Raw genomic sequence first — 13,748 nt, 5'->3', positions numbered from 1 at the left:
AAGGCCATCTACAGTCAGGGCCTGCATTTCCTTTTTTCTCACTCTCTTAACTCTACAAAATCTAGCTTCTAACTTGATCACACAACTGAAAGTGGTCTCCCCACAGTTAAGATGATCTCGACTGCAAAATCTAATAGCCTTTTCTCAATTCTCATCTTCATGACTCAACAACCTTTGACACTCTCTTTTCCTTGAGACTCTCTTCTCTCTAGGCTTTCACTATATTGCTTCTTCCTGGTCCTCCTTCTACATGTCTGATGTTCAAGTCTCAAAGGGAACACTCACAGTTATCCTCCAAAGCTCCGTCTTGGACTCTGTTCCACCCCCCCCACCCCTGCAGTTTTACTTGGTGATCTCATCAACTCCCAAAGGATTCAACTGTCATCACTATATAGATGATTCTCAGACCTGTTTATACAGTCCTGACCTTTCTCCTGACTTCCAGTCTTGGATTTCTAACTTTGTCTATTGGACATCTTCAGTAGATGTACCATAAACACCTCCGACGCTACTGTATAAAAAATGAACTTTCATTATCCCTCTCCCCTCTTGCCGACTTCATCATTACTACCAAAGACTGAACCATCCTCCAAGCTACCCAGGCTCACAACACAGGTGCCATCCTCAGTGCTTCACTCTCTCATCCCTCTCTCCCCAACTCAATCTCTCGTTAGGTTCTCTCAATTTTACCTTTGCAACATCTCTCTTCAACATCTCTTTCTCCAACACTGCCACCACCCTGGTGCAGGCCCTCATCACTTCACACCTGGGCGATTCCAATAGTGTCTGCTCTTTTGACCTCAAGTATCCCCCCATTCCACTCCATCCTCCACTTGACCATCAAAGTTATTGTCCTAAAGCACAAGTCTGACCATGTCACTTCCTTACTTAACAAGCTTCAGTAACTCCCCATTACCTCTTTTCAAAGAATCCTTCATAACTGGACCCCTTGAGGCAGCTAGGTGGCGCAGTAGATAAAGCACTGGCCCTGGATTCAGGAGGACCTGAGTTCAAATCTGGCCTCAGACACTTGACACTAGCTGTGTGACCCTGGACAAGTCACTTAACCCTCATTGCCCTGCAAAAAAAACCCAAAAAACATAACTGGACCCCTTCTTATCTCTGTAGATTTCTTACACTTTATTCACCTCCAACTACTCTACAATCAGGTTACATTGGCCTCCTTTCTGTTCCTTGCACAAAACACCCCATGCATTTTCACATGTTGTCATCCATACCTGGAATGCTCTCCTTTTACATCCTTACCTCGATTTCCCTGACTTCCTTTAAGTCTATAAGAAGGTTCTTCTTCCTTAATGTGGGTGCCTTCCCTCTGAGATTACCTCCAAGTTATCCTGCATGTATTTTTTTTTGCATACAGTTGTTTGCATGTTGTCATGCCCCACTAAGTTAGGAGCTCCTTGGAGTCAGGAATTATTTTTGCCTTTCTCTCTATCCCTAGTGTTTAAGTACAGTGCCTAAAACAAAAGTGCTCAATAAATCCTTTTGACTTGACTTGATTTGTGAAATCTTATCATTTCTATAGCTACATCTCCCACGTTTAATTCCTTCTCTCCAGTCATATAGCTACTACCATAATTCAGATTTCTCACCTAGATTATCACAATTTATCAGCTCTCATCTAGATTATTACAACAGCCTTCTAACTGATATACCTGCCTCAATTCTCTTCCCAATCAGCCCATCCTACATATTGCTGCCAAATTTTCCTTAAAAGTAGGTATGGGGCAGCTAGATGGCGCAACGGTAAAGCATTGGCCCTGGATTCAGGAGTATGTGAGTTCAAATCCGGCCTCAGACACTTGACACTTACTAGCTGTGTGACCCTGGGCAAGTCACTTAACCCTCATTGCCCTGCAAAAAACAAACAAATAAAAAAAGTAGGTATGGCTGATGAGCAGGAGTTCAGATAAACCTGGAAGGACTTACATGAACTGATACTGACTGAGAGGAGCAGAACCAGAACATCGTATACAGTAACAGCAACATTGTGTGATGAACAATGGTGACAGACTTGGATCTTTTTAGCAATGCAATAGTCCAAAACAATTTCAAAGAACTTCATAATAGAAAATGTTCTCAACATCCAGAAAAAATAACTGTGGTTTATGAATGCAAATTGAACCAAACTGTTTCTACTTTTGGACTGCTTTTTTTCCCCTTCTTTTTTGAGGTTTTTCCCTTGTGCTCTGATTCTTCTTTCACAATATGACTAATGAAGAAATATGTTTAATGTGATCGCACGTATATAACCTATATTAGATTGCTTTCTGTCTTGGGAAAAAGGGAGGGAAGGGATGGTGGGAGTAAAATGTGGAACTGAAATTCCTAGGAAAACAAATGTTAAAGAAAGAAAGAAAACAAATGTTGAAAACTATCCTTATATGTAACTGGAAAATAATAAAATACTGAAAAACAACAACAACAAATACGTATGGCTGTCATTAACTTACTTGATCATTTCCAGAGGCTTCCTATCATCTCTAACATAAGATACAAAACACATTATTTAGCTTTTAAACTTGGCTCCAACCTATCTTTCCAGTTTGAGTGGACATGATTTCCCCACCTACACTCTGTAATCCAGCCAACCTGGCCTTCTCTGTACCTCATACAATATACTCTATGTCCCATCTCCATTCCTATGCACTGGATATTCTATAAACCAGGAATAGGTTCTTTCCCTCCCTTCCACCTAATACAATTTCCCTCTTCATTTATGAAACAGCTCAAGCAGCATCTTTTACTAGAAGCCTTCCCTGATTGAACCTGATGCTAGTGCCTTCCCTCCCCAATTACTTTATATTTAACCATTTTGGATGCATTTGTAGTTATTTATTTTACATTTATTCCACACATAATGATTTAAGTCCCTGTTTCCTTCCCCTTTAGAATGTAAGCTCCTTTCTAATAGGAACTGTTTTCTTCTTTGTAACTATATCCCCAGCACCCAGAACAATGCATGGCATATACTGGGTGCTTAATAAATGTAAATTAGTTGAATGAGGATCTTAACAATATAGCTGAAAAGAAAACAACAAGCACAAATAAACTACAGAAGTTTAAGAAATGGACCTGAGTTTTTGGGAAAGACTCTCATAAGGAAATGAGGGCTGAACTAAACTCAGAAGGATAAACATCATTTTCGCATTCCAGGCTCAAGGCAAAATGCAAGGAAAAGCAAAAAATCAGGAATGAACAAAGCATGTCTAGGAACAAAACCAGGAGCAGCCTCACCGCAGCTGTAACAGGTAATAACTCATGTGTTTAAAACTTACACGGTTACAATTCATCTTTGTAAAACTTACATAGAGTTCTTCAAACTGCTTCTGAATTTCATTATCCATGTCTATATTATTAAGGTTAGGATCTCTAATAGGAAATGCTTCAACAAATAACAACGCCGCATTTGATCGAACTTCAGGATTTCTGGCCTGTTCAAAAAAGAAAAAGTCAATGATTTAGTAATCAAAAGGAAAACTGCTGATATTTTTCAATTCAGTGTAAAAAACTAAACAATTCTTTTTTGCTGATGAAAGACTATATATTACTAAAGTCCCCCTCTAGCTGCTAAGCCCCTCCACCATCAAAAACCATATGAACTAATTTTGTGTATATTCATATTTACATAATCATATGTGTGCATGCCTCCCCCATATAAATATAAGGTCCTTGAGGACAGTAAAAATGTATACATAGTAGGTACTTAATAAATGATTGCTGACTGACTGACTGACACAGGATTATTGCACATTTCATGTTTTGGTCAAGTTAAGAAATGAAGTTATGTTTCACTATTGTCTTGTAGAATAGAAAACTAATTTCATTCAGCCTAACTACAACACTTTTCTTCTGATCCAGTCCTACTCATCCTATAGTCATCCACAGCAAAGAACAGTATCAGAACTAGGAAAGTATAATTTGGGGAGATATTTCTGAATCTGGGAATTTTCTTAATTTTTAAATTCAAAAAGTCATAATTTTTCCTATAAGGCCACATAAAGTATATCTTTACTTTTGTTAAAAAGAAAAATGAAAATAATATTCCAAGTGTAATGGTATGGAGCTGGAATTTTCAACCTCTTGATTAGATATCAGTATTGTTTAGATATTCACTAATGCTAAAAAAAATACACTCCCAAGAGGAGATTTTGTGTATATATTCCCATATTCAGAAACTGGTTTATATGGCTATCTAGAAAATATAATGATTAACCCTACCAAAATCTGGAAAAAATATTAGTTTACCCTTATACAAAAGCATAGTACCAACACACCTGGAAAACCTTAAACAATCCCGGTGCGGTATCTGAAAAAAACAATTTAGAAAACTAGAGATGATTCAGAGAAAACGAAGTTCAGAAGAGGATCAAGTTTGAGGAATGGTAGGAGGGGTGGGGGAGAATAATTAATTTCCTTGTGAACTTCTTTCCTAGATGATAAATCCAGTTCAAAAAGTCCAAAGGCAGTTGGTAATATGGGATTGGAGTTTAAGAGATTATGGAAAGGGGCAGCTAGATGGCGCAGTGGATAAAGCACTGGCCCTGGATTCAGGAGTACCTGAGTTCAAATCCGGCCCCAGACACTTACCACTTGCTAGCTGTGTGACCCTGGGCAAGTCACTTAACCCCAATTGCCTCACCAAAAAAAAAAAAAAAAAGAAAGAAAAAAAAAAGGGAAAAAAAAAAAAAAGAGATTATGGAAAGAGCACCTGGGAGAGAATTATCCTATTAATTTACCATGCAATCCAGCTTCTTACAGTTTTATTTTGACAAAATTCACAGAAATTCACCTAATCAAAACTATCTTTTCACATATTTATAATTAAAGTATTCCAAATTAAGGGGCACAATTAACATATCTAAAACATGTTCATACAATTTAAAAGGTGGATTACCTTTAATGCTCTCCAAAGAATAGGTTTATACAGTCTATATAACATTTCTTCTACTCCTTGACGAACTGTTTTTTGATGGTGAAAATAACTTAGCACCTGTATTGCCAAAAGCAAAAATATAGTTGGTATTATAAAATAAAAAATTTAGAAGTCCTTTCAAAGAAAATCAGGGGGAAAAACTATTCTGATCCCTCTAAAACAGAAATTGATGGTTAGCGTATCATCACTTTATATGACATTTTTGTGATTCTCTCAAAAAACATGTTCAATATTTTCTCAAATGGAAGCAGTGGAAAAAAGTCATTGAATCGATTTACCTATTAGAAACAAAGCTACAAGAGGAATAAAGAAAATGCAATAATGAGTCAGGAAACATTCATTCTAATCTTACCTTTAACAATTATTAGCTGTGTGGCTCTGGAGATGTTATTTAACCACTTCTGTTTTTAGGTTTCCATATCTGTAAAATGATGGGGCTAGACTAGGCTGTCTTTAAGCTCCCTTACAGCTCTAAAGTTCTGCCTTACATCTCAAGACTCATACCTAATAATAACAAGCAATGGATCCCTCTTTTGTCAAGTAGGAAACATTTTTCCTACTTAGTCATTCTGTCTCTCACAACTCTAAACTCCAAATGCTTCCTAACATCTTTAAAATAACAGAGAATTTATCTTGTTTCTTCCCCTGCTTTTTTTTTCCTACTCTATTCCTTTCTTTTATTGTTTACTTTAGGCCAGTTTCTTCCCTAAATTCTTCAGACATTGACTTAGGAAGCGAGAACTTTTTCTTACTTTTCTTCAAATACAAGATGATATTATTGAAAAAGAGAAAGATACAAAAAGAGTCCATCCAATGTGGGCATGTCAAAATGCAAAGACAGAAGGTAGGGGCTTCTGTTTTCAAAATAACTTTCTAAAAACTCCCTGTAAGGCAGTTTCACATATCTAATGCCTATACATTAATAATGTTCTTTCAAGTGAAGAAATTGGAGCAAGAAGTTACTGTACACAACAAAGCATTAAGGAAACATTATGAAAACATCTTACTTTCAAATGAAATCCCTTATTCAACTTTTCAATTCTCTTTCTGCTTTTAAGAAATAATTTAACAAATAATTGCCATTCATATATAATGTGTCTTAAGGAGACAATGCTGAGAATGAGGTATAAAAGATTAAATAATGAATGAATGAAGCATTTATTAAGCATTTGATAGGTAAAAAGCACTGGGATGCAAATAGAAAAGTAAGACAACTCCTACTCTCAAAGAGCTGAGATTCTAATGCAGGAGAAAAAGCAAAGAGAAAATTCTAGTTCCAAGTCAGACAGTCCTTAGGAAGCAATAGCAAAGCAGATGATAATAAACAGCTTTTGTTTAATGTCATTTCCAATAATAAAATGTATGTGTTTATAGGCTGAACTACTTAACAGTATTAAGAACTTTTGGAATTTCTTTTCTGGGACTTCAGGAGCTATGGCTTTAGCACATTCAGGAAGAGTTACAAAGCTACATTTCAACAGTTGCTTCCCAGGACACTAATCTACTGTTGGTAGAGTTGTGAAAAGATCCAACCATTCTGGAGAACACATTGGAACTATGCCCAAAGGGCTATAAAGCTGTGCATACCCTTTGATCCAGAAATACCAGTGCTCGGTTTATAATCCAAAGACATCCCAAAAAAGAAAAAAAGACCTATTTGTACAAAAATATTCCTAGCAGCTCTTTTTGTAGTGGCTAAGAACTGGAAATCAAAGGACTGCCCATCAATTGGGGAATGACTAAACAAGCTGTAGTATATGATGGTGATGGAATATTATTGTGCTATAAGAAATGACAAAGCAGGATGATTTCAGAAAGGCCTGGAAAGACTTGTATGAACTGATGTATAGCGAAGTGAGCAGAACCAGAAGAATATTGTGCACAGTGACAGCGATATCGTTTGATAAAGAACTATAAATGACTTAACTACTCTCAGCAATACAATGATCCAAGACAATCCCAAAGGACTAATGTTGAAACATACTATCCACCTCCAAAGAAAGAACTGATAATGAACACAGACTGAAGCATGCTATTTTACATTTTCCTTCATTTTTTTCTTTTATTCAAGTTTTCTTGCACAAAATTACTAATATGGTAATGTTTTACATAATTGCACATGTATAACCTATATCTAATTGCTTACTGACTTGAGGAGGGGTAAAGCATAAAATTACTATAAGTCCTATTTCTATTCTATAATCTAGGGAGAATGAGTTGATTGTACTAGGTATAAAAATGAGCACTGTCTGCTAACCTATTTTGTCAATTCATGACTACCAAATTACCAACATTAAGATAGTAAGCCCAGTGGACAGGGCTTCTAGTTGAGAGTATCTGCTTTAATATGTCCAAACATAACAATGGACTTCTGCCAAGTTCCTTATGATCAATTAGACACTGCTCAAAAAAATGGCATTTAAATAATAATGCCCTAAATAAGGAAAAATCTCTGGCCATGAATAAAATGGTAATATTTGTATATAAATTCTAAGCTTCAAATTTTAAACAGGAAAAATATATTAACTATGTGCCTGGGAATAAGGTAAAATTGTCAGAAAACTTGTGCAGATTCTATAGTTTGTGGATTCATATTACCATAGGATGCATAAACAATCGAAATGATTTTAATATAAAAATAAGGAAACAAATTTATGATATCTTTAAGGTTTTTCTGAAATTCTAAACTCCAAATGCAAACTTCACATCTTTATTCAGGATTTGATTTCCTCTTTGGTCTAGATGACTGTTCAATTCTACTTAAAATACTAAGTATATAACAAACAAGAATTTTTTAAAATTGTAACTGTAATACTGGTCAAAGAATGCATGGTAATACTAAATGGATGATCATTCTAATTATTCCTACTGTGATAACATTATTATCTATTCAAAGCACATTTTACACTCTATATCATCAACAGGGAATGGAATCCTACCATCCAAAGGACACAGGAATACTAGAAACAGTAAACTGATAACTGTAAAAAAAAAAAAATCCCCTAAATGCAATTACCATTTGACTGTAAGGAAGATCAATAACATTAAAGTCCTTTTTTTAAATTTTCAAAATCAAGGAGAGTTAATTAAATTTGAATATAAAAAAAATCAAGACAACTCTAAGAGAAGTGAAAAATAGGTTCTTTATCAAAATGTAGCTTGTAAAATGAATCACATTATTATGACAGGTTCTATTTACCTCTCGTACTTTGGAATGCACTGGAGAACTCCTTGGAAGATGAATTCCATGATGCATGAAATCCTGAATACAACCATCTTCAATTACCTGAAATAGAAAAATGTAGTACTGAAAGAACTGTATGCATAAATAGAAAATATCAGATAGTGAAATAATTCTAAGCAGTATAACAATTCTAATTTTTTCATCTTACACTAGTTTGAAAAAAAAAGATTGTTTACAATTAAATGAGATTATTTAAAATTTTAAAAAACAGGTTATGTTTGAAAACCCATAGATGGATAACTTTTAATTCAATATATACTCTGAATTCCTTTAGGGCAGAGGTAACACTCAACTATAATTTTTATTTTGTGAAGACAATTCAACTTCATGGAAAATAGCAGGATCAACTGTCATACATACATATTTATAAAGGCTAATTTGAATCCACACCAGACTTAACAGCAATAGATAGTTACTGTAAAAGGCTTGAGAATTATAGGCTACTCTTCAATCATCCCTAACCTTATACATTCTTAATTTTTTTTTTTTTTGCAGGGCAATGGGGGTTAAGTGACTTGCCCAGGGTCACACAGCTAGTATGTGTCAAGTGTCTGAGGCTGGATTTGAACTCAGGTACTCCTGAATCCAAGGCCAGTGCTTTATCCACTGCGCCACCTAGCCGCCCCACCTTATACATTCTTAAAGAAGACCAAGTCATTAACCCAGAATCAGTCTACTCTAAGGATAATACATAAATCCCTGACTGAAAGAAATGCCCAATTCTGCTACAAAACAAAAAGTGTAGCAATAACCCAATTACTTTAAGTTTATTATAGCCTGAAAAACCAACCAGGTCTTGGAGAGTTGCCCTCCTCATATTAAGAAATTCACAGTCTGTCCCAATGGTGTCTAACTAGGGTAAACTACTTACTAAGGTCCTAGAACTGATAATATTGCAACTGATCAACTTTTTCAACTATCATTTGTCTGATTCTTCATTACTCCATTATGGAGTTTTCTTGGCAAAGATACTAGAGCAGTTTGCCATTTCCTTCTCTAGCTCATTTTACAGATGAGGAACTAAGACAAACAAGGTTAACTGGCTTGCCCAGGGTCACAGAGCTAATAAGTGCCTGAGTCCAGATTTAAATTCATGAAGCTGAGTCTTACTAGTTCTAGGCTCTATACACTGTGATACCTAGCTGCCACATCTTTTAAAATATTTTCCTGAAATAAGAGTATTAATAAGAACTTGGATTTAAGAAACACAAACCGGGGGCAGCTAGGTGGAGCAGTGGATAAAGCACTGGCCCTGGATTCAGGAGAACCTGAGTTCAAATCCGGCCTCAGACATTTGGCACTTACTAGTTGTGTGACCCTGGACAAGTCACTTAACCCTCATTGCCCAGCAAAAGAAAAGAAAGAAAGAAACAAAAACTGCAGCTACTAATAGCTATAGATATACTTGAATAAACACTAGAAATTGGTTTCTTTTTTTTTTCAAGTTTCTCAGCAATAAAAATTAAGTATTTCCTCTCAAAGTCTATTTTAAGTATATCTAAACCACAATGGAAAAACTATCACTGATATAACTGTTAAAGCTTCATATCAGTATGTCTTGGAAGGAGCATGTTAGTCAACTATAAAATAAATTTATTGTGAAGCCTTAGAAAATTGAAACAATGCCTTTTGAGATTTCAAAAAGGGAAATAGTATAAGATTATTACTGTAGCACCACACAGGTAATACCTGTTAAGTGAAGTTCTTCCTGATTTGAATGAAAAACTTTGTTAATATTAAAGCAAGAGCTAGATGATCAAGGAAAATAAAAGAGAAAGCAAGTATAGAAATATGGAAAATTGACTTGTAAAAACTAGTTGTACTGCTTAGTTATTTTTTTTATGTTCAATAAATTAAAAAGAATCCTGGTTCAAAAATGTTGCCAAGAGGAATTCAGCATTAAATAATTAAAAAGTAAATTTTTAGGGGGTGGCTAGGTGGCGCAGTGGATAAAACACCAGCCCTGGATTCAGGAGTACCTGAGTTCAAATCCGGCCTCAGACACTTGACATTTACTAGCTGTGTGACCCTGGGCAAGTCACCTAACCCCCATTGCCCCACAAAAAAAAAAAAAAGTAAATTTTTAAATAATGTAAATAAAAGAAGAGAGCCCTTATATAAAACAAACTCAGAAATGGGAAGAGAGTTAAAGTCTAAAACATCAAAGGCTTAGGAAAGAAAAAAGGAAAGGGAATAAGCATTATATAGCATCTACTCCATAGTAAGCATAAAACATTAAGTGCTTTTACAAATATTTCATTAGGTCATCACAACAGCCCTGGGAGCTAGGTGTTATTATTATCTCCATTTTACAGTTGACAAAACTGAAGCAGACATAACTTCAGGGACATGATAATAAGTATAGGAAGCTATATTTGAACTTAGGTCTTCCTGAAGCTAGGCCAACTGCTCCATTCACTGTGCTACTTGAGGGTTAAAATAACATTTTTAGTTCATACCACCATTCTCCCCCAAGAGGAAAAAAAAAAGGCATGGGATCAAAAGGTGCTAGAGGGGCAGCTAGGTGGCACAGTGGATAGAGCACCGGCCCTGGAGTCAGGAGTACCTGAGTTCAAATCTGGCCTCAGACCCTTGACACTTACTAGCTGTGTGACCCTGGGCAAGTCACTTAACCCCAATTGCCTCACCAAAAAAAAAAAACAGATCTTAAGTGGTTTTAATGAAGATTCAAAGAGAAATTTTTTTAACGATTCTCGGAATTCTCAAAAAAAAAATGTGCACCTAATAAATCAGAGGTCTTCCATTAGCAAAATGTGTAAGATACCACGTAGTGACTTACAGATACTTGATTGTGGGGGATGTATGCAAGTAGTTAATCTTTATTAAGAAAAAAAAGTATACCCTTTTCTCTATTATTCTAGAGCTAATGGACTTTTTCTTTTCTTTTTTTTCTTTTTTTTTTGGAGGGGGGAGGTAGGGGAGTGAAATAAGGAGAAAAGAAAAGGAAGGGAAGTCGGAGGGAGCCCAAAAGTTCAAATTACCCCTTCCCTACTGATCAATTAAACATGTAAATGTCTGGTGCAGATGTTCTGTCAAATTAAAAGCAAATACCTCCAACATTTTCCCTGAAGCCTTCTTCCAAGCTCTGAAATAGATTTCAGCAATGTGAACCATCAGAGATCTGTACAAATTTAAAAAAAAATTCATAAAATTGAGTCAATGCTGAAGTACTATATGTATACACACACACCCCCTTAGCTTCATTATGCCTTCAATATTTTCTAAAATTTTTGAATACTCCTAGGACAATAGATGGATTCAAATACAAGTACAAAAGCATATCCCAAAAGAGTTTTTGGAAAAGATACATAGTTCAGATTATCCAATCTATTAATTCTCTCAATTATTCAGTGAATGGCATTTATTGAATATTTACATACAAAAAGCCCTATAATAGTTGAATGCTTTATATTACAAAGGACATATACATTTTAATCAAAAATATAGAAAATCTGACCTTTTTATAAACTATGATCAAGTTTGAAATTTAACTGACAAAGTGCTTCAGCTATAGATGGGGTTCACACTAGAGAAATAATACTGAGACACCATGTCCTCCTTTTTTTTAGGCCAAACATTACAAATAATTATATTCTTGATTCCACCAGGATGAGAAACTCTTTCTTTAACTACCAATTCTGAACCAACATCATACCCTAAATAAATCACTTTTTCCCCTTGCCAAAAGCTTAGCCACATTTTTGAGGCAGCTAATAACTGTGACAACAACGATAACTAGCATTTACATAGTGCCTACTATGCATCAGGCACTATGCTAAGCACTTTGCAAATATTGTGACATTTTATCCTCACAACAACCCTATAAAGTAGATGATATTATCCCCACTTTACATTTGAGGGAATTGAGACAGACAGAGAGGTTAATTAAGTGACTTAGCTGCCACAGCTAGATGGCATGGTGAATAGAGTCAGGAAGGCTTGCGCTCTAATCCACCTACCAACACTTACCAGCTATGTGACACTAAGCAAATCACTTAAACTGGGTGAAAGTTCAAAGAGGAGTTCTGTCCTGTCTGAAGATGAGGGAGGTGAGTCGACAAAGACAACATTTCCTGATCAATACATCTGACCGATCCACTTTTAAGGTACCATTGCTTTTAGACTATTACCTAGGAGCAGCTAGATGGCACAGTGGATAGAGCACCAGCCCTAGATTCAGGAGGACCTGAGTTCAAATCTAGCCTCAGACACTTAACATTTACTAGCTGTGTGACCCCAGGCAAGTCACTTAACCCCAGTTGCCTCACCAAAAAAAAAAGAAGAAGAAGACTATTACCTAAACTCTGAACGCTTGCAGAAAAACGACTGAGGAATTTTGTTACCCATTTGAGAATATTATCAATCGTAACTCCAAATGGATTCTGCTAAAGCAGGGATTTTTAATTGACTACATCCACCATCCCAGGATAGATTTAGGGGAGTCTATGAACTTCGAGAGTAAAAAAAAATTATATCTCTAGCCATCTCCTTCAATTATTTAAAATTATTTAATTATTTAAAAATATTGTTCTGAGAAGGGATCCATAATCTATAAACCAAAACTAGCTTAAAGACACCTGTATTAAAGAGATTTTCAAAGCTATGGAAAAACTGCCCATTTGTGAACCTTTCTCTAAACAAAGGATGCTTACAATTAGATCATATAATTAGTAAAATTATTTCTGCCAGGTTTGTATCTAAAACACAGCCTACAGAATTTTCTTCTACCAAACAATTTAAAAAGTAATTCCAATGATTAGTAACACGAAAAATTAATCACTAATTTCTAATGACCTAAGTAAAAACTGTGGGAGCTAATTTTCAAGGCTATTTTAAAAGCAAGTTCAGTTTGTACCTTTAAAAAGTTAAGGAGATAACTGCATAACATTAGCTACCTGTAATACATACTTTTGTAAACCTTGTAACAGTTTTTTAATGATCACATGGATAATTTTAATGAAGTTTATATTCCAGCTGAATAGAAAGCTGAGAAATCTTCTTCCCTGTAAAAGAAAAGCAAGGTGGGATGTAAAAATAGTAACTGGACAAAATAATTCCAATGATACAAAAGAAAAGGCAAGTTTTTGATTGTTTGGTAGTATCACAGCCCACAAGTACCAAGAAGTGTCATTAACAAAAATTCGCTGAGTTTTAAAATATATAAAACTTAATATAATATTCCCGACAGATTACATTTTACAAAACCCCAGTGTTTCCATAACATGTACCAGGGTCCCATAGGGAGGGAGGAAAGGAAGGCAATAGATGCAGAAAAGAACAAAATGTGGAATCTTAACATCTTTACTTGGTTGTCAATTTGCAATCACCTTTCCCTAGTAACTAAAGTAAGAGATCACAATATGAACAGGATACAAATACAACGTATGATATCATTACTACTTCTCAGCACTTCAAAGATATAACTATATGATTTATTATGACATGGAATTCCTATAATATGATATATTATATACCATATGATATACCATCTTTGCATACATTAACTCATTTAAGCTTCACAGCCAT

The 13,748-nt window shown here is 35.3% G+C and overlaps 1 protein-coding gene across 1 annotated transcript in view; it reads right to left on the bottom strand.

Moving 5' to 3' along the window:
* Positions 1-13,748, bottom strand: part of NCAPG2 (non-SMC condensin II complex subunit G2) — a 111,575-nt gene that overhangs the window by 74,484 nt on the left and 23,343 nt on the right. The window contains exons 8-12 of the mRNA XM_043967735.1: positions 13,131-13,225; positions 11,274-11,343; positions 8,157-8,243; positions 4,919-5,014; positions 3,330-3,455 (exon numbers count right to left, since the gene is read on the bottom strand). Of these exons, the coding sequence (XP_043823670.1) occupies positions 3,330-3,455; positions 4,919-5,014; positions 8,157-8,243; positions 11,274-11,343; positions 13,131-13,225 (474 nt within the window). The remainder of the gene's footprint in view (positions 1-3,329; positions 3,456-4,918; positions 5,015-8,156; positions 8,244-11,273; positions 11,344-13,130; positions 13,226-13,748) is intronic.

The sequence above is a fragment of the Dromiciops gliroides genome, chromosome 5 (assembly GCF_019393635.1).
Source record: "Dromiciops gliroides isolate mDroGli1 chromosome 5, mDroGli1.pri, whole genome shotgun sequence".
Lineage (NCBI taxonomy): Eukaryota > Metazoa > Chordata > Mammalia > Microbiotheria > Microbiotheriidae > Dromiciops > Dromiciops gliroides.
This window is presented reverse-complemented; position numbering and strand designations above follow the sequence as displayed.